The 25,198-nt window shown below is 45.2% G+C and overlaps 2 protein-coding genes across 2 annotated transcripts in view; one reads left to right on the forward strand and one right to left on the reverse strand.

Moving 5' to 3' along the window:
- Positions 1–25,198, forward strand: part of SEC22B (SEC22 homolog B, vesicle trafficking protein) — a 293,305-nt gene that overhangs the window by 17,239 nt on the left and 250,868 nt on the right. The window lies entirely within an intron of this gene.
- The window catches only part of TEDC1 (tubulin epsilon and delta complex 1), a 71,763-nt gene that overhangs the window by 4,014 nt on the left and 42,551 nt on the right, over positions 1–25,198 (reverse strand). Inside the window, exons 6-7 of the mRNA XM_054285940.1 lie at positions 21,247–21,333; positions 17,893–18,105 (exon numbers count right to left, since the gene is read on the reverse strand). Coding sequence (XP_054141915.1) covers positions 17,893–18,105; positions 21,247–21,333 — 300 coding nt within the window. The remainder of the gene's footprint in view (positions 1–17,892; positions 18,106–21,246; positions 21,334–25,198) is intronic.

Genomic DNA, 25,198 nt, shown 5'->3' on the forward strand with positions numbered 1-25,198 from the left:
ATTCTGATGTTGACATTCTTGTAGTGAACTTTCTCACACACTTCCTGTAAATAACTCATTGTTTTGCATTTTTTTATGGAGGAAGAGAAAGTTGATGGATTGTTGGTTTGTCCGGTGTCATTGGAGAGATGGCACTGTCACCCTCCAATCCACTGTCAGTCTTTGAAAACTATAAATGTTGGAGTCAGAAAATAAACTTCCTTTTTTCCTTCACCTTGAGAGCAGTGGTGTGAGCTTGTGTTCTTTCGTGTCCTATAGCGAAATCATCAATATTAAATAACATAACAAGTTCAGCAAAGCACTATTTATTTCCTATCAGCACAATCTGGAACTGCAAAGCCAACTCCAGTTCTGTTCTTGGAAGGCTCTGCAAACATATGCATGGCCACAGATACTCTTCTTGCAGTTTATAGATTTCAATTGCTAAAAATCTCCGAGGGTTACCTTCAAGCAATATCCTTTACTCTTCACACCCTGAATGCTTGTGAAAATACTCAATAATCTCCTCCTGTATGGTTAATTGATGCTCTTTAACAGCTTGCTGTCTCCCATTAGTCAGCACACAATGATTATTCTACTCTGCAAAACAATCTCAATAGACCACTTTGTATTAAACAAACATACTGTAAAAGATTAGGAGCCTCAGCATTTTGTGCCTGCCCGTTTCCATCCCACAGCTCTGCCTTTCAGCCTCAATCTACCAGCTGGAATTTGAATTCCCAATTAGGTGCGTGGAGCTGTCTGAAAACCGCTGCACATCCTCTCCAAATAAATACAACAACATGATAATCATCTTTTCACTTGCACAGAGCCATCCTCATCCCAAAGGGACCCGCTGCACTTGGAGAAATTCCACTGCAAACACAGAGGGAATCAGCTGATGGAGAATCAGCATCTCCACCCTGACACACATCCTGCTCTGCAGTGCCTCGGCCTCTCCCTCCCCAGCTCTCCATTTCACGGCTGCTCTTTGGCACAGGACAGTGGCCAAACTGCCCTCAGTGTCCCAGGTGCTCTCCTTTAGATAACTTCAGTCTTCAAAAGGTATTAGGAACTAAAAACTAACAGGAAAATGCAATAACTTAGATGCTCTAAACAAATCAGGGGAGTTGCAGGGAGCAGTGCTGCATCTGGGAGCAGACTGAGCAGGGACCACAGTGACAGCCAGCCTGGGCTGTGCTCCCCAGAGGGTGCTAAGGGCTGCAGTGTGCACGGGCACAGCTCCTGCTGGCATGCCCACAAGCAGCAATGTGCACAGGAATCAGCACTGTAATCAAACAGACCTCTGCAACATGGGCTGAGGGTGGGCACACAGCTGGTGGCACCAAGGGCAGGACATCCAGCAGGTGTGGGAAGGACTGACCACCTCCCTGGGACACCACTGGGATGCTGCCTTCACAAAGCACCCAGGCTGATCTGACTGAGGAAAATGGCCAAAGCAGAAAAGGATGGGCCAGTACAGAGCTGGAGAGGGGAACAGCCAAAGGGGAGGCACATCCAGACACCAGGCTGAGCAGGCAGCTTGGCCAATCCACCGTGCTGGATTAACTCCTGCACCAATGCACAGGAGAGGCTTTGAGCCTGCAAACCCCCACACACATGATTAACTCCTCCAGCACCTCCTCGGCACAGCCTGCCCTGAAATGTCTCCTACCCAAAGGCAGCTGGCTGGATGAAGAGAACAGCCAGCACTATCTCACCTGTTTTCAGTCCTGGGCATCCCCTGGCTTTGAATAAATCTTGTAACAATGACTTCGGTGGGCAAGTCATGGCAAAGGCAACATTGCATATTTTGAGCGAGCTGCCTCCCAGTTTCTTTGCATGTTCCACAGCTTTCAGGCCACAACAGTGTTACCCACATTCACCTCCCCTGACCATGTGACAATGTGCCCTGTGGACAGCCCCAGCCCTCCTGCTAGTGAAGCTCTGCTTCCATCTCCTGCTTGGATGCCCCCCAAACTCAGCTCACTTGATGCCTCCCAAAGGGAGACCTTCCAGCCCTCAGCTCCCTCACATTTCCCTGCACCTTTCTGGTACAGAGCTTCCCAGAGCTCTGTGTTTTATTCCACAGGGTCTGGAATGAGGCTGATCTCTCTCCCATTTTTAATAACTCACTAATAAAAAAATGCTGTAAAAATTACACACAAATTATTTGTTTTTCTACTGAAAAGCAAGCTGAATGTGAATTTATTCAGAGAGAATGTAACCAACACGCAAGACATCCCAAAGAGATGCTGAGAGATCTGGATAACCACATCATGTTCCTTAAATCATTCCCAGTAATGGCCTAGCTGAAGTGACAATCTCCCAAATGCTGGAAGTCAACATTTCAGCTTGTTGAAACCTCACATGGCAACCTGAAAGCCTCACAGTTGCACCCTTGAAGGAAGCCACTAGATAGAGGTGCAGGTTAAAAAGCAGCAGCAAGGAAAGGTCCAAACATCCATTTCCAGGAGCAGGAGGGGGAATCATAGGAGCATTTCCATTTTTTGATTGTATTGCTGCCAGCTTCAAAGAAGGAATAGAAAACAAATGGCTGGAGTTTCTTTTGAAGGGGATGATAAAGACCAGAATCATGTCATTACTTTTAAATCACAATCCCTTCACATTATTTAGGAGTTTTGCAGAAACATCTAGAACAGTATTGCTCAGAAAAAACACACTGCACAAGCCTAGGAATGGCACATTTTCTGTCTCCAGGCCTATCTGTCCACTCCTCCTCTCACATTTCCCTTATGAACAGGGAGAAGACCCCACATGCATAGAGGATGAAATACAAATTATCCTTGCCAAGCTGCACAGATACTACAGACTGTGATGACTGCCTTTGCCAGAAAACACAATGAGCCTCCTTTGTGCTCCCAGGCACAAGGAACAAACAGAAAAATCTCAGATCTTGTCTTTGGGGGTTGAGGAGTGAAAGGAAATTAGGAAATATAAACAGACACAATATCCAAGCCACCAAGTCATGCTCCTTTGCCATCAGGGCATAATAACCCAACACATTTCATAAGCTCTGAAAACACTAAACAGCATCTGACTTGCAGAATTTTGTATTCCTGAAGGCTGCTCATTTCCAAGTTTTATTTTAAACCCATCAGGCCTAAGAAGGCCCCTGTGCCTGGGCAGCTGAAAAGGATGGAGTGAAATATTCCATGCTGGGCAATATGAGATCAATGAAGGGTCAGAGTGCAGGAACAGAGAGCTGCCAGGCCAGCCAGTGCCCTCTCCATCCACCCTGGCTGCAAACAGCTCCCCAGCACATCACAACATCTCCAGCAATGGCTTCACCAGCCTGGAGAGCTGCCCGGGGCTCTCAGCCTCCCTGCAAACTGAGCAGACTCCCATTCAACAGACAAGAATCAATTTTAGATATTGATCTGTACGTGAGGAATGAAAGCAGGATAAGCATGGAGATATCACTGGGATGGAGCAGAAATCCTGACAGCTGGGCACTGGAAACCAGGAATGGCAAATTAACACTGCTTCAGGAGCTCTCCCTTTCCAGAGTGGAACCCAAATCAGCCCAGGGGCTGAGCCTCACAGGCACTTGTCTTTAATCAGTACAAACACCTCATAAAGGATTATTATTTATACCTTGGGCTGCCCTACAGTTTAGTGGTTTTTCCCTACCACCTCCCAAGAAATGCCTTGCAGAGCTGCAATCCCAGCTGACAGTCTATCTGGGATACAGAAAACAGGATACAGAAAAAGGGATAAACAAGGATTTGCAGACTACCTTTAAGAAAGTCTTCCTTGCAAGCACTTAAAAAACAGCGCCAAGTACAAAAGAAATGAGCAAAAGGAAACAATAAGCTGAAGTATCAATAACACAGTCGGGGGAAGAGCAGAGTCCCCTCTAAGTCCAGGAGAAATACCAGTAGATATGAACAGAAAGCAGAATGTAACCAAAAGAGCCAGAGGGACGCCACAACTCCCACCCACAAGCCCTTTGTGCTCCTGTCCAAGGATTTCCTCACCGTCCAACATGCATTCTGTACCTTGCTGCACACAGAGTGGCCATGAAGGCAGCACCCAAAGGGGATGCCCAAGCACAGTTTGTCTCAAATGTCATCAGAGATAGCAGGAACTGAACATGCCAGCACTGCTTCTCTATGTACAGAACAAAAATCAATAACCCAGGAGGCCTGTGTGACCCCAAAGCCATAAAAACAAAGCTTTTTTCCCACATAAATAGGGTGAGGGCTTTAGCCTTCTTTACCACTAAAAAATAATTTGGTGGGGGCACCAGTTTCTTTTAACAAAAATGTTTGGTTTGTTTTTTTTTCGACAATGATGGTTGAGGGTATGACAAATGCTTTCCTTCCTTAGCTGCACACAGTGACCCATTCAGGCTCAGAGGAGCAGAGAAAGGCACCATTCCAAGGGATGCTGTGAATGCATAATTGATGGAAAATCAAATCCTGCAGCTCCTACTGCTGGGAAAAGTAATGGAGCAGGGGGGACAGCACCCTGCAGAGCCCATGAAGTTCAGACTTTTGCTGAGAAGGAAAATCAGGCCCCCAACTTTCAGAAAATAATCTAAAGGCATTTGCTGCTTGTATACAAAAGTCCACAAGTGAAAGCAAAAGCAATATCTGAAATCAGCTGTTCTGGAAACACCACAACACTGAGTAAGCAGGTGTTCTACTATAAAAAACACCTTACCCTAATTTCACATTCATGTCTTATAGGAACTTGCCCAAATGTAATTCCAAGCCTGTAAGGAAGTTACAGAGTTAGTACTGCAGCTCTATAAACCTTGTCTCATTGAATCAAGCTTCTCTGCTGTCAGCTTTCAAGGGTTTTAATTTTCAGCTGCAATTTCTACACATTCAAGACTAACCAGTTTAAAAAGCTAGAAACCATCGCTTTCTATTTTAATAGCTGAAGACTTCCCACACTGTCCTGCCTAAATGAGGTTTCTTTCTTCTCGTGAGAGCATTGATTGTACACAAAGAGACTTTAAATAGCCCATTTAATGCCAGTTTTCATGCACTGGAGGATTAAAGTCATAATAAAGTGTTTGAATAGTCTAATCTATCACAAAGCACAGGCTCCAGTCTCTCACCTGGTAATTTCTGCAATGTTCTGCTACATTTTGGCAAACTAGAAACGTATAGCTTTGGGTTTCTAAACACAGACTCCAGCAGATTAAAATACTGCCCTATCACTGCACCACCCCAGCAGTGAAATGCAGTTATGGTTCAAAACACACCCCTTTCCAGCAAGCTCCACCTCAGCCACTGGCTCTGCTCATACCATCTTCCATCCAAAGTCTAACACCCTCAAAATTCCACTTCTGCCCAGGGATTTGCAGAACACGGTCCAGCTATGAACTTTGCCTTGGTTGAATTACACTTTTCTCACTTCTCAAGAAGCCAGACCAAATTCATTCATTTACTGCCCTTCCATTAATCCTTTCCAACCTTTCAGACATTTCCCAGCTGTGATGGTGGTGTAAGTAGTGCCAGCATATTTCATTAAACTCTGAATTGTGATCTCTATCTTATCTGTCCTTCAGTGACCAGTGGCAGATAGCAACACTTAGCTGCCAATAACCTAACAACTTTTCCATGACCCATTACCCTCTATTTCCAAAGGCCATAAAATGGAAAGGTTTGCATGTAACCAAAATCAAACTGACCTGAGGTGCTGGAATTGGTACTTCATTCTAAACCCAACCCCAGCAACAGGAAGAAACTGAAATGATGTCTTTTGGCTTAATAATTACAGCAGCTAAAGCAAAACCTCACCTTAATATAATCACTAATTTTTAACATTGTTATTAGTTCAGCATGAGGAAAAATCTCAGTCCTTTGGAACTGGTGGTGAATAAATGAAAGGGGTGATCCCAAAGTAACATTAACAGGGGCATTATTTGTCCCATAAACTATGAAGATATTTTAGAAGGGCTGTAAAGCTGAGCTATAGCAACTGACAGAAGATGTAATTATACAAGCAGCTGCATTCCAAATTTTGCTGGGATCTGCAATTTCCCGCAATTAGGGAGGAATCTGGAATGTATGCATCTCCAATCTTATGCATTTTGAAGCAAGACATTCACCATCAGAATGCTGGCTCCTGGTGCACCTATTGTCATTCCAAACATGGGAATACCAGGGAGAAGCTGGTTACCTATCTTACCTAGGAACAGATCTGATAACTAAAAATACATTTTAATACCCAGAACACCCTTAGCTGCATCTGAGGAAAATGCTGCTCCCTGCTTCAATTAAACATCACATACTGCAGAGCACTTCCAAAGCCTTCAGATCCACACTGTTCTCTCCAAAGGCAAGGTGGTGAGGAAGCCCAGCAATGGGAAGCCAGATGCTAATTAAACCATTTGACTCAGATAATTTCATAACAAGGAGTGACCTGATCTTGTCAGGATGGGTAACAGATTTTTCTTGGGATTTGCTTGGCTTGTTTTGGGAGCTTTTCACTTTGGTTTTTCTTTAAGATAAACCAATGGCTCTGTACTTAAGACTCAAGTTCTCTAAACTGGAGTAAGAAAAGTTAATTTAGCTTAAGGTAAAGGATCCAGGATTAAGGAAAGACAACAACATTAATATTTTTCAGGGTCTTTACCAGAATGCCCCCCCAAATATCAACACAAGGCACACAGCTGATAAAAGCCCTGCCAGTGTGCTCAGCCTGCAAAGAGCTGCAGCACAGGCAGAGCTCAGGGGAGATGAATCCTCAGGGAGCAGCTGAGCTCTGTGAGAGCTCTGTGAGAGCTCTGTGAGCCCCTGTGGCAGAGCTGCCCCAGCTCTCCCCTGCTCTGGATCTGCAGAGAGCCCTGGGACGGATCCCTGGGGCCAGAGCTGAGGCAAACAGCCCAGACTCAGCCAAGCTGAGAGCCCCATACACCCACCCCTCTCCCACAGAGCCACAGAAAGGTGTCCTGCCTCAGGGGAGACCTCCTCACTCTCCAAACTCCCCAAAAGGAGGTGGTGCCAGGTGGGGAGCAGCCTCTTCTCCCAGGGAAGAAGCAATAGACAAAAGAAAATGGCCTCAAGCTGTGCCAGGGGAGGTCTAGGTTGGGTATCAGGAAAAATTTCTTCACTAAAAAGGTTGGCAAATGCTGGAACAGGCTGCCCAGGGAAATGGCTGAGACACCATCCCCAAGGAATTTAAAAAGACATGTAGATGTGGCACTAAGTGACATAGTTTAGCGTTGGATTTGTCAGTGCTGGCTTTGACTCCATGATCTTGGCAGTTTTTTCCAATCTAAATGATTCTGTAATTCCATGATTCTATTCCATAATATTTTCTGTACTCTCAGTTTCTGATTTTTTGGCATATGTACTTTGCTTCCCAGTGGTTAACTTTTGAGGAGAGCAACTGAAAACAAAGGAAAAAACCAAACAGGAGTCAAAAATGTAATTATATTACTGCAGCAGCTCTGCAGATCCAGACAAGGACAGGTCTTAAAATAACAAATGGTCTTCAAAGAAATTTCTGTGCCACCTCTGCTCACCTGAAGAGGATGCCAGCACAAAGAGAGCAGACACAAAACTTCAGCAAGAGCGTGCAAGCTGAGCAGAACCCCTGTGCTCTGGAGGCAGGAGCTCACCTAAAGCCCCTCAGCTGCTCCCCAAGCTGGGCATGCCTGTCACTGGGACAGCCTCTGCCCTGAGAACTGGGACAGCCCCAAGCAGCATCAGCAAACCTGCACACTCCTCACCAGCCACTGCCAGGAGACACAGTCCAGGCTTGTGAAAGTCCCACGTCCCACACAATTCTGAATGCACACCACAGGAAATAAGAGAAAAATAAACAAAACCAAAAAAAAACTATTTTCTTCTCCAAATTAGAAATCTCGAGCATTTTACAGTAATTTAAAAAGTTCCATTCTACCATTCCAGCCTTTCAAAATGCATTTCTTCTTAACTACAGTTTTATCTCTAGACTTTCCCAACTTTGAATTCCATTAGAAGATCACAGAAATTAAAGTAGGAATAGGCACATACTGAAAATATAGGATATGAAAACCAGAATATGTCAGTGTAAGTAATTTAGACACATGCAAAAAGGCTGCTGTGCTACTCTGAAAAAGACCCTGACAACTACAAATTACAAAGGAAGGCAACAGACAAGGATTGCTTTGGATAATAAATTGCTCACTTACTTTTCAATTTGTTCTACCAAACTTTTATCTTGGGCAGCAGAGACACACACTGATGATAGATCATCTCAGATCCAAGTGGCCTGCAGAGGCTTGGAGGGTCCCACTTTGCTTTCAGAACACTTTTATCACTGCACAGCATGGAAGTAGCCACTTCAGAAAGAGTGCTGCTTGTGCCCTGCACTTGTCTGAATCATCCTGCTTCGAGAGAACAGGATGTGAAACTTGAAATCCAAGCAATGGGGTCCTTGTAAGGACAGCCAACAAAAGCAATGCTCCTACAAAGCACTCCTAAAATACCCAGATGAGAGGAAGGTATTACCACCTAGTCATACAAATTTTCAGAAAAGGGTTTTTCTTACCCAAGAATTACAAACAAAAACAAAGCCCAAAAAAACCACCGTGACTTATAGGGAATTTGTTCACCCCCAAACTGGTTTTGTTCCCAGTTAGAAAATATTCCCTTGTCCCTTCCAGGGGCACTGCAGAACCTCCCCCAGCAGCCAGCCCTGCAGCTCCTATCCCAGCTTTTGGGATCCAGAGCAGTAAAGGTCATTCCAGCAACACAGCCTACCCACAGCCATGGCACGAGGAAAAGGAACTTCAACTCCCAGGTGGAGATTTTCTACAGAAAACACTTCCAGAGGTTCAGTGCGTATTTTCTACAGCCACTGCTCTCACAATGCATCCACAGGGTCTGTTACCTCCCAGTCTGAGGGTGAGCAGCAGCTGCAGGTGGGTGTGAGGCTGCCTGGATGGCCCCTGGGACTCCTACAGCAGCCAAAGGCCAGGTCCTACAGCCAGCCTGCAAAGGGAGACAATCAAACAGCTCTCAGGGCTGAGAGAGCCGCTAAATTGCAGGGAAATGGTGAGCTTGGAGCTCAGAAGAGTACTAAGGCTTTATTTAGATGCATTTCTGGCTGGAGAGAAGATATGTGACAACACTAAATTACAGATGTACTTTTATGTCAGCTCTTCCCCAAGCACAAGGGACAAACAAGGTGGATACTTTCTTCTCTTATGATCAAGTACCCTTGATTTCAGGCAGGCAACTGAGAGAACAAGGCCAAGGTTTCAAGAAAAAGGAAACAAGAGTTAAGCTTTGAATGCCTGGATGCAAAGAATCCTTCTAAAAGCACCTCTGTGAACTCACCAAAAACAAAACCCCAAAACCAACCCCAGCAGTGCTGCGAGGCACTCGGCGACCCCAGCTGCTGCTGGCAGAGGGGAGCCCATCCCCACAGCCTGCCTGGAGCTGCACAGGCAGCCTGGGGCCTCCTGCACGTCCCTGTCCCCAAACCCACCCTAAAGGGGCAGTGAAACACCCTGACAGAGCTCCAGGTGGAGCTGCTTACAATGAGCCCCTGCCTGGGGTTTAACCCAGCCTCTGCCAGCCAGAATTAGCTGTGACCCCCAAGTGCTGCCCTTGTGTGCTCTTGTGGCTCTTTTGTACAAGACAAAATCCAGTAACTCTGTGGTTTCTGGTGCCTCAAATCCCACCCATCAGCATTGAAGCTTTTCAAAAAACAGCAGTGCTGGGAGCTGTGCTTCCATATCTTGTGCATCTGAGCCCTGCAGACATTCCAAGTCTTCATCCTTGTTTTATTGTGTGCTTTAGCTGTGAGAGCCTAAGTGCTATACTTATTTCTTAAAAATGCACTAAAACATTTACAGTGGCTACAAAACAGTGGCTTCTCTCATTGCAATGGGGTTTTTTACACTGTATCATTAAATAAAGCTCATCTGAAATTTACTGGAGTATAATTCTCCAGCTGCATTTATTACATGTTTCATTGCCTTGGTCAGTAGCCAACATCTTCATAAATAATGTAAGTAAAATATTAACCCTGGTTATTTATTATACTTTATCTGATCCTGTCACCTGAGCAAACATTCTGCATTTTGGCAAGGAAGGGAAAGCTTTTGGGAAGCAAGAAAAACTTTCACCCACTTAGCTTCCTTCAAACCCCAGAGTTCTGCACACAGACCAGGAGACAGCACTCGAGTTTTTCATGATCCCCTCCTCCCCAAGGAGCTGCAGTCTTTTAGCCTACATAAGCCCCATGAAAAATGTCAGGCTAGGTAATTTATTTCCAGTTATGGTTTTTATGTGTGTTTGAAATCAGTTTGCTGATTTAGCCACTGGTACACAGAGTGCTTCTGAGGCTCACACTCAGAGCTCTTCACTCTCTCAGCAATCTGCACAAAAAGTTGCATCTGCAAACGAAGAATAAACACTTCTCTTTCCAACCCTTGGTATGCTGCAAGCTCAAGGTTGACTATTCAAGCCTGGCAAACAAGAGTCCTTCAAACAATCTTCCAGCTCTGCTTCTGTACAGTAACTTTTCACATGCACCCCAGCCCTAAACCAGGCCAATTGGGACTTCAGGTCTAAAGCAGATTTTAGATCCTGCTGTCAAAGGAGAACCAGTGCACAGGTATGATTCCCTTTCTCCTTCCATCAGGAGAGAGAGCACTCTGCCTTCCACCTGGATCTCTGCAGGCACCTAGCACAGACAAGCAGCCTCAGATCTCCTGCCAGGAATATTGATGAGTGAGGAACAAGCCAATGCAAGGAAATCCAAGAGCAAAGAGCAAATGTAAAGATCAGTATTTACTTCCTACTGTTTACAGCAGCTTCATGTTTTCTAATGGCTAAATCTGCTAGAGCCACAGCAATTCCACCAGCAGCAGATTTAATCCTACATTTAACTAAGAGCTGCACATAAGAGCCAGCAGACTCGTCCCTCGCTGCCCTCCCCCTGTCTGTGCCCCCACTGCTGCCTTTGATGGATGTTTGGGTTGATCTCTGTGGGTTCCCCCCTGCCCAGGCATCTGGGCCCAGCCAACCATGCCCTTCCAAAAGCTGCTCTTGTGGTCTTGCTACTTCTTCAATTCCTTCTCGCATGAGGAGCTCCACTGACAGCTGCTCAGGGCTCCAGATGGAGCTTTGCAAATACAAAGTGGAGCACAGAAACGTTCTGGGAGCAGGAAAGGGAATGTGCTGACTGAGGAAATCCACCAGCACTGAGCCGTTCCCCAGCACTCCTCCACTTCCTGCACCCCAGACAGCATGGATAATTAACTGCTCACCACACTAACATCTTCATATTAGCAAAAAACCCAGGGAACCAGAATCAACAGCAGCAACAGTAAAGATGAAATGGGAACAGCCTGCTCACAGAAAAATAACAGAAAAAACCTCCACACCAAAAAAAGGTGATTTTGACAAGCCTCAGAGAGTTCTTCAGTGAGAGCTCAGCTGCAGCTTTGCCACAAATCCCTGGTTTAAGGCAGGGGAAACACAACCCAGCCCTGCAGCAGTGCAGGAAGGAACTCAGGCCAGGGAGCCAGCCCAGGTGCCCCTCACCATTCCCATGCTGCAAACAGCAACAAGATTTATCTTCTCCTAGCAGTGGCTACTAGGGACCCACAGCTCCTCACCCCCCTCTCCAATCATTATGAGGCTTAAAGAAAAACTTTGGAAGTGCATTTTTCTGAGTTGATAAAATTCAACTCAATCTTGGTAAGAGAAACAAAAAAACCCCAGCCACAAAGAAAAGTAGGATGATGTTCCAGCATCAGCTCCTGGAGCTGCTTCCCTACTCTAAATATTGAAGACTTAAATCAAAATGAATCAAAAACCATTTAGTCTTTTATAAATGTAAGAACCTTAGAAGAAAGGTCTCTCCTTCGCAGACTCTACAAGGTTTCTGTGCTGCGATGAGCTGGCAATGGCAAAACGTTTATGTGAACCACAGAACTCCTGGGATGGACTGAAAGTGCCTCTGTGTTTCACCTGACTGGGTGCCCCAGGCCACTCCTGCCACCCCTGCATCCCACCCTGTCCCCAGGAAGAGAAAACAAAACATCCCTAGCCCTGTCCAGCCCCTCCCCAGCCCACTGAGAATTCAAAGGGCAGCCCTGCATCCTCCCATCCCTACCCAGGACACAGCTGCTAGGGTTTGGGAAGGCTGGAGATTACTGAATGGAGGGGAGAAGATGGATCAGGACAAAAATACAGAGATAAAATGTAGGTTCCAGTGGCCTCCCACTGTGATTATGGAGGTCTGGTCCAGGTCAGGGACTGCAGTCTCACCTGGCTGCTCAGACACACCACCAGCCAAGCAAGCCCAGCCACCAGAACTTCTGGGTGGAATTCTGCTGGGGAAAGAGCCTGTTCTAGCTCAGATTAATGGCTCCAAGCCCTCCTGCTCTGTGCCTCAGAGATGTATGCATGAGCAAGCTCCATCCCACCATCCCAAAGGAGTCTGCCTTGCTTTTAAATGCAGGAGAACACAGAGGCTCCCAGCATACAATATCCCAAGTCTCAGAAAAAGCTGGGAATGGTACCAGCATTTATGTGACAAAAACTGAAAGAATTACCACTTGGAGTCAACCACTCTGCATTTCAGCTTGTGGATGCCAAATGTTTTAACACAGACTGAAATCCAATCCTCCCCTCTAATAGAGGAGCAGGTAACAGAATATTCAGAAAGGAAAAAGCAAACAAACAAGTTCTCTTCTGGGATTAGGAGATTTCATCTCTTAGAGTTAAGTTTGTTTCTGAGAGAAGAAATGTTCTTAAAGCTTAACCATTTCCCTCCCCTTTTTGTTCACTTCCAGATCCCCAAAATGTCACCAAAGAAATTATTATTTGCCCAGTACTGCACAGAAAAGAGCAAAGCTAACAGAAAGAAAGCCCCATATTCAGATCACACCTCTGTCATATGCCTTTTCTCCTCCAAGGCACTCAACACTGATGCCTAGAGATGGGTATCAGTTAAAATGTCCTATTAATCAGGGTTTCACAAATCACCCAAATCCCATGGCAGCATTCAAATGTCTTCTAGTGAATGTCCCTGAAAGGTTAAACCATTTCAGAGTCATTCCAAGCACATAACCAAAGAAACAGCTGAGGGTAGGCAGAAACAAACAAAATAAAACAAGAAAATGAAGAATTTTATTATAAATAAAAGAAGCAAAGTAATTTTCTTAATTTTAAGAGACTTAAGATTGATAGTTTTAACTACCAGAATCACAGTGTGCAAGCGATCAAACTTCCAACAAATAGATTTATTCCCCCTGAAACCACATCCTGAATCATAAATTACATTCAGTGGTGCAAACCAGGCATCATGGCACAGCAATGACTTTAACCCATCTGAAATACCTCTGCACAGTCCAAAATAAATAGATTAATCAGCTGCAGGCTTTCCTAAACGAAAGACACTTCAACAGGTTTACAAGCCCAAACACAGTCTTAGAGCAGGAGGAGTAATTTCCTCTAGGTTCACCCACATGAAAACCAAGGAGCATCAGAAGAACATGAAAAATGCTTCCTCCTGCTCCATCGGGATGCACTCTGCATTCTCTCCTCTTCTTATGCAAGGAGCCCAGTAAGTTTCCTCAGAGGAACCCTTTCACATCTTGGGTCATCACTGCATCCCCTCCCTGCTCCTTTCCAGCTCAAACACCTTTTATTTTAATTTATGAATGGGACCACCACACATCACATTCCAGAAAGAGATGGGAATGTTTTAAGTTTTGCTTTTTTTCTGCTTCCCTAACAGTTTTAGCAACCAGTTTAGCATTTCTGACCACTGACCTTTCCACAGAGCTCGCTCACGTGCCGCGACAATCCAAAGAAACACGTGTAAAATTACAATGCTTCCTTCAGATGTGTTAGCCTGGATTTACCTCCATGCACTTTTTCTGATGTTTTACCACTTCCCTACTCGGCACAAGGACCCTCAATAATCCTTTGCTGTTGCTTCTAGGGATTCAGCCCCACAGTCCACAGGGAACTTCTTTGCCTCAGCTAGCTAAACTAACTAAAGTAAAAGGACAGCTCTGTCCTGCTGTCTGTCCATCCACAGACACCAGAGTCCAGGAGCAGAAATGCAGAGGAGTGAGTGCAGTGTCTGAAAACAAACTGCTGCTTCTTCACTCTTTGGAACAACTCTTAAAGGTGCAAAAATTATTATTCAGCATAAGCAGAACAGATGATTAGGGATAAAAGCATCATGTAGTCAACCCAGGACACAGGGTCAGCATCAAATGCCATTTGCAAATGGCACCAACACAGCCACCCCTGCCCACATGCTCACCGGTCCCTGCAGAGAGCTCCAGCAGATCCCAGCCATCATTCCCCTCTGCAGGAACTCAGCAGATCCCAGCCATCATTCCTCCCTCAGGAACTCAGCAGATCCCAGCCATCATTCCCCTCTGCAGGAACTCAGCAGATCCCAGCCATCATTCCTCCCTCAGGAACTCAGCAGATCCCAGCCATCATTCCCCTCTGCAGGAACTCAGCAGATCCCAGCCATCATTCCTCCCTCAGGAACTCAGCAGATCCCAGCCATCATTCCTCTCTGCAGGAACTCAGCAGATCCCAGCCATCATTCCTCCCTCAGGAACTCAGCAGATCCCAGCCATCATTCCTCCCTCAGGAACTCAGCAGATCCCAGCCATCATTCCTCCCTCAGGAACTCAGCAGATCCCAGCCATCATTCCCCTCTGCAGGAACTCAGCAGATCCCAGCCATCATTCCTCCCTCAGGAACTCAGCAGATCCCAGCCATCATTCCTCCCCTCAGGAACTCAGCAGATCCCAGCCATCATTCCTCCCTCAGGAACTCAGCAGATCCCAGCCATCATTCCTCCCTCAGGAACTCAGCAGATCCCAGCCATCATTCCCCTCTGCAGGAACTCAGCAGATCCCAGCCATCATTCCCCTCTGCAGGAACTCAGCAGATCCCAGCCATCATTCCTCCCTCAGGAACTCAGCAGATCCCAGCCATCATTCCCCTCTGCAGGAACTCAGCAGATCCCAGCCATCATTCCTCCCTCAGGAACTCAGCAGATCCCAGCCATCATTCCCCTCTGCAGGAACTCAGCAGATCCCAGCCATCATTCCCCTCTGCAGGAACTCAGCAGATCCCAGCCATCATTCCCCTCTGCAGGAACTCAGCAGATCCCAGCCACCATTCCTCCCTCAGGAACTCAGCAGATCCCAGCCATCATTCCTCCCCTCAGGAACTCAGCAGATCCCAGCCATCATTCCCCTCTGCAGGAACTCAGCAGATCCCAGCCATCATTCCCCTCTGCAGGAACTCAGCAGATCCCAGCCATCATTCCTCCCTCAGGAACTCAGCAGATCCCAGCCATCATTCCCCTCTGCAGGAACTCAGCAGATCCCAGCCATCATTCCCCTCTGCAGGAACTCAGCAGATCCCAGCCACCATTCCTCCCTCAGGAACTCAGCAGATCCCAGCCATCATTCCCCCATCAGGAACTCAGCAGATCCCAGCCATCATTCCTCCCTCAGGAACTCAGCAGATCCCAGCCACCATTCCTCCCTCAGGAACTGTGCTGTCTCTCCCCTTGCCCATCACATTTCAGCACTCAATTCTGCTGCTCAGAACAGTTCCTACCCAGTGCCCTGGCACAGACATCAGGCCTACTGGCAACAACACTGTGGATTATCAGGTTCTTTGTCAAATACAAGGTAGTGGACACAAGAGCTGTAATAAACTGTGCTGGCCCTCAGCTGGGCATGCCTGTAGGAGCCAAGATAATTTCTAGATGTCTCAGTACTGCAAGATACAAAGTGAGTGATAATGTCTTCAGCTACCGCTGTGCCTTCTCTTTGTTTGATTAAAAAATAATATAGAAGGAAAGATTTGATAAGCTTGTTTCTCCAGGGAAAAGAAAGGGTCAGAAACATGCACTTGATAGAGGAGCCTGCATTCAGCAAGCATCCTGGCTGTGGGAAAAAAGGACAGACCACAGAAAGAAAGCATCACAAAAGCAGCAGCACTATGCAAAGCAAGGCTTGATATAAAGAGGATTGATGGAGCGTCATCTGACCCCAAGCATTCCAAAAAATGCTGTCATGTAGCATTACAAAACAATTCTGTTTCAGGGCATATGCAGAAGAGAAGGCATTTGTGGTAAACCAGCCTTTTAACAACACACTTAAGATGCACTCCATTTATCACAGTCACAAACTCATATGACATCCAGAGAATCTCAGAAACACTGGAACGAGACCAACCATTATTCAAATCCAATCAGTGCACCTATTTCAAAGAAGAAATCATCAGTTAAATCTTTCTGGACTTAAACCCTGAATTTAATTATTAAAAAAACAAAAATCAGTGTGATATTATGTAACACCTAACATCATATATATTGTCACATATAAGAGAAGTCAGAGCATATCTTGCTTTAGAAATCATGCACTGAAAATTTTATTTTTAGAATTTGAGGTCTGAGTGGTCCCACAACAGTCACGTCCATTTTGCCCAGGAACAAGCAAATGTGATGATTCTAGAGATCTGCCTAGTCCAGTACCCCATCAGTGACAGTGAGTGACAGCAAGTGCCCAGAGAAGGCTCTGAGACAAATGTAAATACATGGATATGCTTCCTCAGGATATTCCCCCAGCCTGCGATGATTTGTTCTCCCACTAACTCATAAGGTTGCAATTTGTATCTGCATATTTTATAGTCTTTGATGGATTTCAACTCCCAAGAACGTGTACAGCAGATTTCAAACCCATGTACAATGCTTATACCCACAGTGCCCTGTGGGAAGAAGTTTTGTACTCTGTGTGAAGCAGCAGCTCCTGGTGCCCTCCCTGTCCCACTGATCCTAATTAGCTCCTTATGCTTAAGGTGGAAGAGAGCAATTAGCTCTGCACACACTTTTCCCACTCCAGCCATCTTTTGAACTCTTGGGCAGATACTTTTTGATCTGACAACCTGCCATTTTCCATTGTGTCAGCTGATCTGCAATCCTGTCTATCAACACCCCAATCTAAAACCACACACTCCCCTCTGTCCTGAAAAGAAAAAAAAATCAAATACTCTGGGCTAAAAAAACCCTCTCCTGAGTTAAGACAGACACAAAGTGGTGATACAGCAATTTTATTACTGCTCTGTCATCTCAACAGTTTCTTTTACTTTTTCTCCACCCACAGGTATTGTGGATTCTCTGGCAGCCTTCTCTCCCCTTGCTGCCTGGAAAGAATCACTAGTTTTTTATGCCTGCATCTTCATTGTTCTCCTTGTGCCAGGATGTTGGTACTCAGATTCACCTTCCACATCTACATTACCTAAACCTCCTTTATTTATGCCCCACCAGTGCTCTGGGTGCTTCCCAGTGTCTCCCCATCCTTGTACAGCAAATACCAGGCACCCTTCCTTCATATCACCTGCTTTCCTCCACAGCCAGCCTCCCACAGCCAGGCTGTTCTGCCATCAAATCTTGGGCTCAGTCTCTTCCCTCACTTCACAGGTTTCAAATTCCTCTTCTTCCTTCCCCATCAGACATTTCAAAGACTCCTAATTCAATGAAAGATGACAAGCTCTGGCCTCTTTCCCTGTATATACTTCATTTTCTCACTGTGACCATCACCACTGCTTTCAGCCTGCTGCATCCATCCCCTCTGGGGGCTGCCATGACTCCTCCTCTTTCTCTTTTCTTTCTCTTCTCTCCTCTGCAGTGCCTGTGCTTTGAAGCCTGCCCTTCCAGGAGAACACTGGTTTTGTTTGATCTCTCTTTGTGTTTGTAGGAGCACTGGGCAGGCTGTGGACACAAAGCCCCAGGGAGCTGCAGCCCTGGCACCGTGACTGCAGCAAGGGTGGCACAGGGCAGCCACAGGGCCCTGCCCTAGACAGGCCATGGACAGAGAGCTGAAAAGTGCAGGATTGAACCATCTGCAGTGGTGATAAACAGCACCCCAGCCCTTACCTTCTCCCACCAGGCAGCCTTTCTCTGAGCCACGAGCTGATGCAGCTGCTCCTGCAGAGCCAGCAGGTCCCTGGATAACCTGTCCATTTGCCCAGCCAGCCTGGCAGCCCAGGGGCAGCAGGAGGTCACCTCTGGCAGCCTTCTTTTCTCCACATCAGCATCCCGGGACTCACACATATTTCCCTCCTCAACCATGTCATCCAACACAGTTTCCTAAACAAAAAACAATAAAAGTTACTTTTCAGCAGGAGCTAAAATGGTTCCCCCCATCCTTGTGGTAATTCTTAGCTAGGAATTCACTGCTGCCATCTCAATCTACAGTTGCTCCACAATTTCAGAGTTATTTTAAGAGAGAACCCCCTCAGTTCACTATAACATATTTCCAAGTTAACAGAAAACTTATGTTGCTAACCTAGCTTATTTTAGAAAGCACTGCACAGTCAGCTACTCTGCACTGCACTAAAGCATAAAGTAACACTCCTGAGATGGAGATGATCAGCACTGCAGCAGCTCTAGACATGCCCTTCCTCTCAAATTCTGAGCTTGGATGCACTCCTAGGGCTTTTGGTAGGTAACAAAGTGATGAGCAGGGAGGTACATGCTCACCTGTTCAGGACAGCCCCCATTCTAACACCCACAGGGTCACCTGTGCCCATGGAAAACTCCACAAGCTGAGAAATACCCAGGGATCCCTGCTCCAGACTGGCCAGGAGCTGACAGCTCTGCTTGATCATGACCATCGAGCTGGTTTGATAATTAACTGTGCAATTGCCTTCCAAGGTAGCAACTGCTATTTCAAATACTCAAGGGGAAAAAAAAAACCCACAGAAAAACCCAAAAGCATTTAAACAAAACATTCAGAGCCCATCTATACACTCTGGTGCACAGACTGTGCAGAAACACACATTTTTCAAGCCTGAATAGCACAGCATAACTAAAGGACATAGGCCTCACTCACAGAAAATCAAATATTTATTTCCATACTGTTATCAAGAAGACATTCAATAGGAGAGGTCATAATCTCTTTTAAGGACATAATTTGCATCCAAAATTATCTTTAGCAACTGAAGGGGTAATTTAGAAACACTGGCAGGAAATTCAGCAGTTGAGCAGCGTGGTCTGTACACGAGCAAGGAAAAGCCAAGTGCATCATTAGAGCACAGCAGCAGCACTGCTGGAGGAGAGGTCAGAGGGCCAAAGCCACCAATGTCACACTGCTCAAGTCAAGCACCGTGTCACAAATCATAACCACAAGTCCCAGGGAGAGAAGAGTGCTGACTGTAATGCTGACATGCAGGGGAGGCACTTGAAGTTAAACACAGACAAACAGGAGGGGAAGTCCCAGATGAGTGCAGCAACAAAGATCAAAACCTGGAATGTATGGCCTACAAGGACACATAAAGACATCAAAACTTCAGCTTAGCCTAGAAACAGGGACTGGGAAGGCAGTGACATGCTAACAACCCTCACTTATATAAAAGATTGTTATAAAGAGGATGGGAAATTTTATTTTTTTCTCCTCTTTCTCTCTTTTCTCAGAAGGTAGGTTAAAAACTGGCTTAATTCAGAGCAAGAGATTCTTAGACTCATGCAAGAAAAGGCTTCATAAGACAGCTAAGAATGGCACAGGACGCCCTGCAGAGGCTCCTTTCTAGGCAAGCACTGGTGCTGGGAACTGGCACAAAGCAGCACCATGGCCCAGCTCCTGAGAACACAGACATGGCAGGGACATGGACAGGATAACAACCTGCAAAGAGAGAAAGCAAAGGCCTTTGGGGTTTGGGGTTCTTCTGTTTATGCCTTATTTTGTGACAGAATGTAAATGACAGAATTGTAAAGTAACATTAACATTCAGACAGTGTTCTCAGGCACGTGGTGGGATTTTTGGGCTGTCTTGTGCAGGGCCAGGAGTTGGACTCAGTGGATCCCTTCCAGCTGAGGATATTCTGTGATTACTGCAGTTCATGCCATGTTCTGTGCAAGAACCACCCCATCCATCAGATCAGCAAAGCAAAACACAAGTTTGGTACAAAGAGAAAACTACTGTCTTTTCCAGGCACACCTCATCCCCATACACCCCACTGCACACAGGAACAACCACCATCAGCAGAGAAACAAAAGAAAAAGGCAAATTCACCATCCAGCACACAATGAGTAGCTTAAAAAGATGCTGCTGGTCAGTTTTCAAGTATTTCTTTAGAACTTAACTCCAAGAATCAGGCTAACACTCTTAAACACGTCAAGGGCAAATGTTTTGGTGGATACACAAAAATAATTGCAGTTATATTTTCCCCCTGGGAGCCAGGCCTGTGCTAATGTTGATGCTTTCCAAAAAACCCTAAGATGGTAAACATGTAAAGCAAAAACCATTAGAGAACTAATGGAAATTGAAAGTACTCTTCCAGACAGGTGAGGCAATTTCACACTGCCCTTTGCCCTGCTTTTAATGTAGAAAAAGGCACATGGGCAATTAGCAGTCAGCTCAACTGATTCTCAAAATTCTGTAAACTCATAGAGCTAATGTGGTGTGCTAAAGAATTATTTCAGCAACACTGAATGGGCAAAAGTGGTAGAGAGAAGTGAGATGGATGGCATCGTTTGCACTCACTTGAGAAATCCTAAGATGCACAGAGAAAGGGTTATTGATTTTCTTATGATCATTCAACACAGTTCAAGGGGAAATCAGCAATGTCAACACACTATTTGGCTGGGGAAAAATGAAGTTGTTTTCAATATCAGCTGCCAGCAAATTTAGTTGTTCTCAAGACTGCAATAAAGCTTAGAGGCCCCCTTCTGAAAAGCCATTTAATTTTACAAAAATGTGCAACTGCTATGTTTAAAAACTGTTAAAAAACATGAAGATCAGACCTTTTCATTTGTGTTAACTATATGAAATTCTGCCATTCTGCCCTGCAATTCCTCAACTTAGCTGGGTGAGTCCCACTGAAGAAAATAGGAATGAAAGAGAACTGTGGAGTTTACCTCCTCAGGTCCTGACTGGAGGTCAGGTGGTGCCACAGTGACAAGCTGACCCTCCCAGATGTCCCAAACCCAGGCTGTCCCCTGATAACAATGCAAGGGGTAAAACAGAACTATAAATCTATAAAACTTTTCTGAACATATACACATGATATCTGTCTGTTAATTGTGAGAGTCAATCATCCCATTACTCATCTATCACAGAACTGTGAGAACATTCCTTACTTTACCAAGGCTTTTTTTTCCTTTCTCTCAAGTGCTGTTGAACAGATGGTTTGCAACATTTAACTTTGTGGGACTTCAGGGCCTTTGGGAGTAGCCAGCTATGTTAAAGTCAAGAAAAATGCACCCCTCAAAATCAGTTTGATTTGTTACCATCCACTGCCAGTAAACTGGTTCCAGTTGCTTCCATTCCAGAAAGGCTTCCAGCTGCGTGGTCTCAGACTCCAGGAGCTGCAACAGCTACAGGAGAGGAGACAAAAGAGAGGAAATCAGGTAACCTTGGCCTCTTGAGAACTGCATGAAATGTGTACTTAGCCTGAAAAAGGTATAAAAAGAGTGTGGGTGGTACATGGGACAACACTGGGTGGCTTTACAAGAACATTTTAAAAACGGATGGGGAAAGGTGAAGTAAAACACTTCTCCCAGTAGCACTGATTTATCCCTCACCCCAAATGTACCAACTTCATCAGCCTTTCCACACATAAATGTGAGTTTCCTATTGTTTTGAGGGAACAAAGAGACACAGTTCTGATAGACATGCTTAGTGTGTGACCAGCTTCAAACCTTCTACACTTCTTGATCGCCAAAATAAGCTGTTTCTCCAAAAGTATTTTTTCCTGTTCATCCCTTCACTCTGAAACAGCATGGAAGAACTCTCTGTAAAATGTTATGTATTTCATAAATTGTACCATCTGCTACATGAGGAATCCCTCCCTTTGTCTGAGAGCACTCAAAGGAGAGATGCTGCATTATAGGTACACAATTATAATTTTTTCACAAATATATGCATGATACGCATGTGTGCACACACATATACGGTGAAGGAGACATTCCAAGACTAAATATTTACATATCAGTAAAAAAAAAAAGCTCTTGTAAAGAATAATATGGTGAACAAATTTGCTGTAAGTCAGAGCTCACCAGCTTTAACAATTTTGGTCCTGACCATACTTTTGAAATGAACAATTTTAACACCAATCTGACACCAAGGGCAACTTCTTAAGATGACCACAAAGAGTGTAGGGCCTTGAGGAGAATGATAAAGACCAGACCAGTACCAGCTAAATCCATTTTATGGATTACATTTTATACAGACAACTATCTTCTACTAGCTTTGTTTGCTTTAGTTACCTAGTACATAACATAATTTAAGTAAGTACAAAGCATGAGTTGAGTTTGCAATTTTATTATGCAGATATTACTTGAAGATAATGGAACCAAAGAAAGGAAACCACTTTGCAAGAGTAACTGCTGGAAATTGTATGCAGTTTGCCCTAAAACACTGCTGGATCCAAAATACAATTATTACACATTTGCTCACACACCAGACACTTGGCATTACACTTAATGATTCTGCCAGTTTCAAGCTCAGCTGGGATATAAAAGGTGGAAGAATGGCTTTCTGTCTCCTTTTTTCTTTTCTCCTTTTTTTTTTCCATAGGTACATCTACAGCACAAATGGCTTACATTATGGAATCTGAGGCTTGCAAGAAAACCCAGCCAAAAAGTTGATTAAATATTCAGGCAACAGCGAAGTTACTTGACTTTAAAGTAGCTCTGTAATGTGGTCACGAGCTGTGTGTGATTGCAGTATGAATACTCTATTGCAGCTGAAGAGGGCTGAAGGTTGGGATGGGGAGTTTTTCATTCTGAGCCTTCAAAAAAAGAGTGATCTTAATAAAAACACAGTCATCATCTTTATTCTCACCAGAATGTTAGAAGCACCATATGCCACTTGCTTTCACAGCACAACTGAAAGGATATGGTTCTGAAACTTCACCAAACCTCTACAGGATCTGCTGCAGTTAACTGACCTTAACAACAATCAAAGCTTCCTGAGCAGTCTCCTAATCTCAAACCCTTCGGGATCTTTTGCATTTGGGTGCTGTTGTTGCCTTTCTTTTTAACTGCTTCATTAGTTATACAAAAGTCGACTCACCCATCTGACTAACCCACTTACAGCAAACTCACCTTTCACTCAGGTATTAACACCCTCAGAAACAGCAGGCCAGCACTGTGTGCTGGAAAGCTTGAGCCATAAATCAGTAATGGGATGACTCCAGCAGTCCTTGGAGGACAGTTTCCAGCAGAGCTGCAATACACCGTGGCAGCCTCAGGCAGGTCTGCAATAGCCAACATTTGAGTTTCCACCCTGAGGGACTTTAGGCACTGCTCCTGAATGCCAATATCCTCTGCCATCCTTTTTTTACAGGCCTTGCAAGGCTTTGATGTTATTGCAGCATGGAGAATAAAGCAGAACGCAATAAAAAAATAATGTACTACAAATATCCTTGAGATACCTTAGCAAAAATCACAAAAACAAATAAATGTTCGAGGTTGGGAAGGGACAATGGATTGTATGTCCATGTGCCCAGAATTTGGTCACAAAGACAGGGTCCACATGCCCCAGGGGTGACAGGCTTTCACTCAGACATGCCTACCCTTAGGAATGAACATTTCTGTCAGGCAGCTTCCTTCCCCCAAGCTCATCCTTTGCACGAGCTTCTCATGGGCATTTTGTGTTCTTTAACAAACTCTGCTTTCTGAGACTTTGAGGCCCCAACTGTCCATGTTTTCTTAGGTCACACATCCCAGAGCTGGCATTTCAGAAACCAAAGCCCAAACTGTGCCTCTGCATCTTGACCAAACACAGCACCACTCCTTGGTCATTTACCCCCCAAACACAGCACCACTCCTTGGTCATTTACCCCCCAAATACAGCACCATTCCTTGTTCATTTACCCCACAAACACAGCACCACTCCTTGGTCATTTACCCCCCCAAACACAGCACCACTCCTTGGTCATTTACCCCCCAAACACAGCACCACTCCTTGGTCATTTACCCCCCAAATACAGCACCATTCCTTGTTCATTTACCCCCCAACACAGCACCACTCCTTGGTCATTTACCCCACAAACACAGCACCACTTCTTGGTCATTTACCCCCCAAATACAGCACCATTCCTTGTTCATTTACCCCCCATTTACAGCATCACTTCTTGGTCATTTACCCCCCAACACAGCACCATTCCTTGTTCATTTACCCCACAAACACAGCACCACTTCTTGGTCATTTACCCCACAAACACAGCACCATTCCTTGTTCATTTACCCCCCATTTACAGCATCACTTCTTGGTCATTTACCCCCCAACACAGCACCATTCCTTGTTCATTTACCCCACAAACACAGCACCACTCCTTGTTCATTTACCCCACAAACACAGCACCATTCCTTGTTCATTTACCCCACAAACACAGCACCACTCCTTGGTCATTTACCCCCCAAACACAGCACCAGTCCTTGGTCATTTACCCCCTCAAACACAGCACCACTCCTTGTTCATTTACCCCCCAAACACAGCACCACTCCTTGGACATTTACCCCACAAACACAGCACCACTCCTTGGTCATTTACCCCCCAAACACAGCACCACTCCTTGGACATTTACCCCACAAACACAGCACCACTCCTTGGTCATTTACCCCCCAAACACAGCAGCACTTCTTGGACATTTACCCCACAAACACAGCACCACTCCTTGTTCATTTACCCCCCAAACACAGCACCACTCCTTGGTCATTTACCCCACAAACACAGCACCACTCCTTGTTCATTTACCCCCCAAACACAGCACCACTTCTTGGTTATTTACCCCCCCAAACACAGCATCACTTCTCGTTTATTTACCCCCCAACACAGCATCACTTCTAGTTCATTTACCCCCCCAATTACAGCACCACTTCTCATTAATTTACCCCCCCAATTACAGCACCACTTCTTGGTCATTTACCCCCCAAACACAGCATCACTTCTTGTTCACTTACACCCCAAACACAGCACCACTCCTTGTTCATTTACCCATGGTGGTTTACATCACCACTTCTTGGTCATTTACTACCTACAGGAGTTCACACACATGCCATGAGCAGTTCCACCTCTGATGCTACACCAACCTCTCAAAACATAAAACAAACACCCAAGCTGTAACTAAAGCTGCCAGCCCATTTTCAGTGAACTGAGGACCTGATGTCACACCTCCTAATGAAATTTAAAGACTGAAGCCTGTAGAAGAGCATCAATTTTGTTTCATGAAGAAAA

This window comes from Melozone crissalis, unplaced genomic scaffold, assembly GCF_028551555.1.
Source record: "Melozone crissalis strain CALT ecotype California unplaced genomic scaffold, PUWL_Pcris_2 ptg000045l_1, whole genome shotgun sequence".
NCBI lineage: Eukaryota > Metazoa > Chordata > Aves > Passeriformes > Passerellidae > Melozone > Melozone crissalis.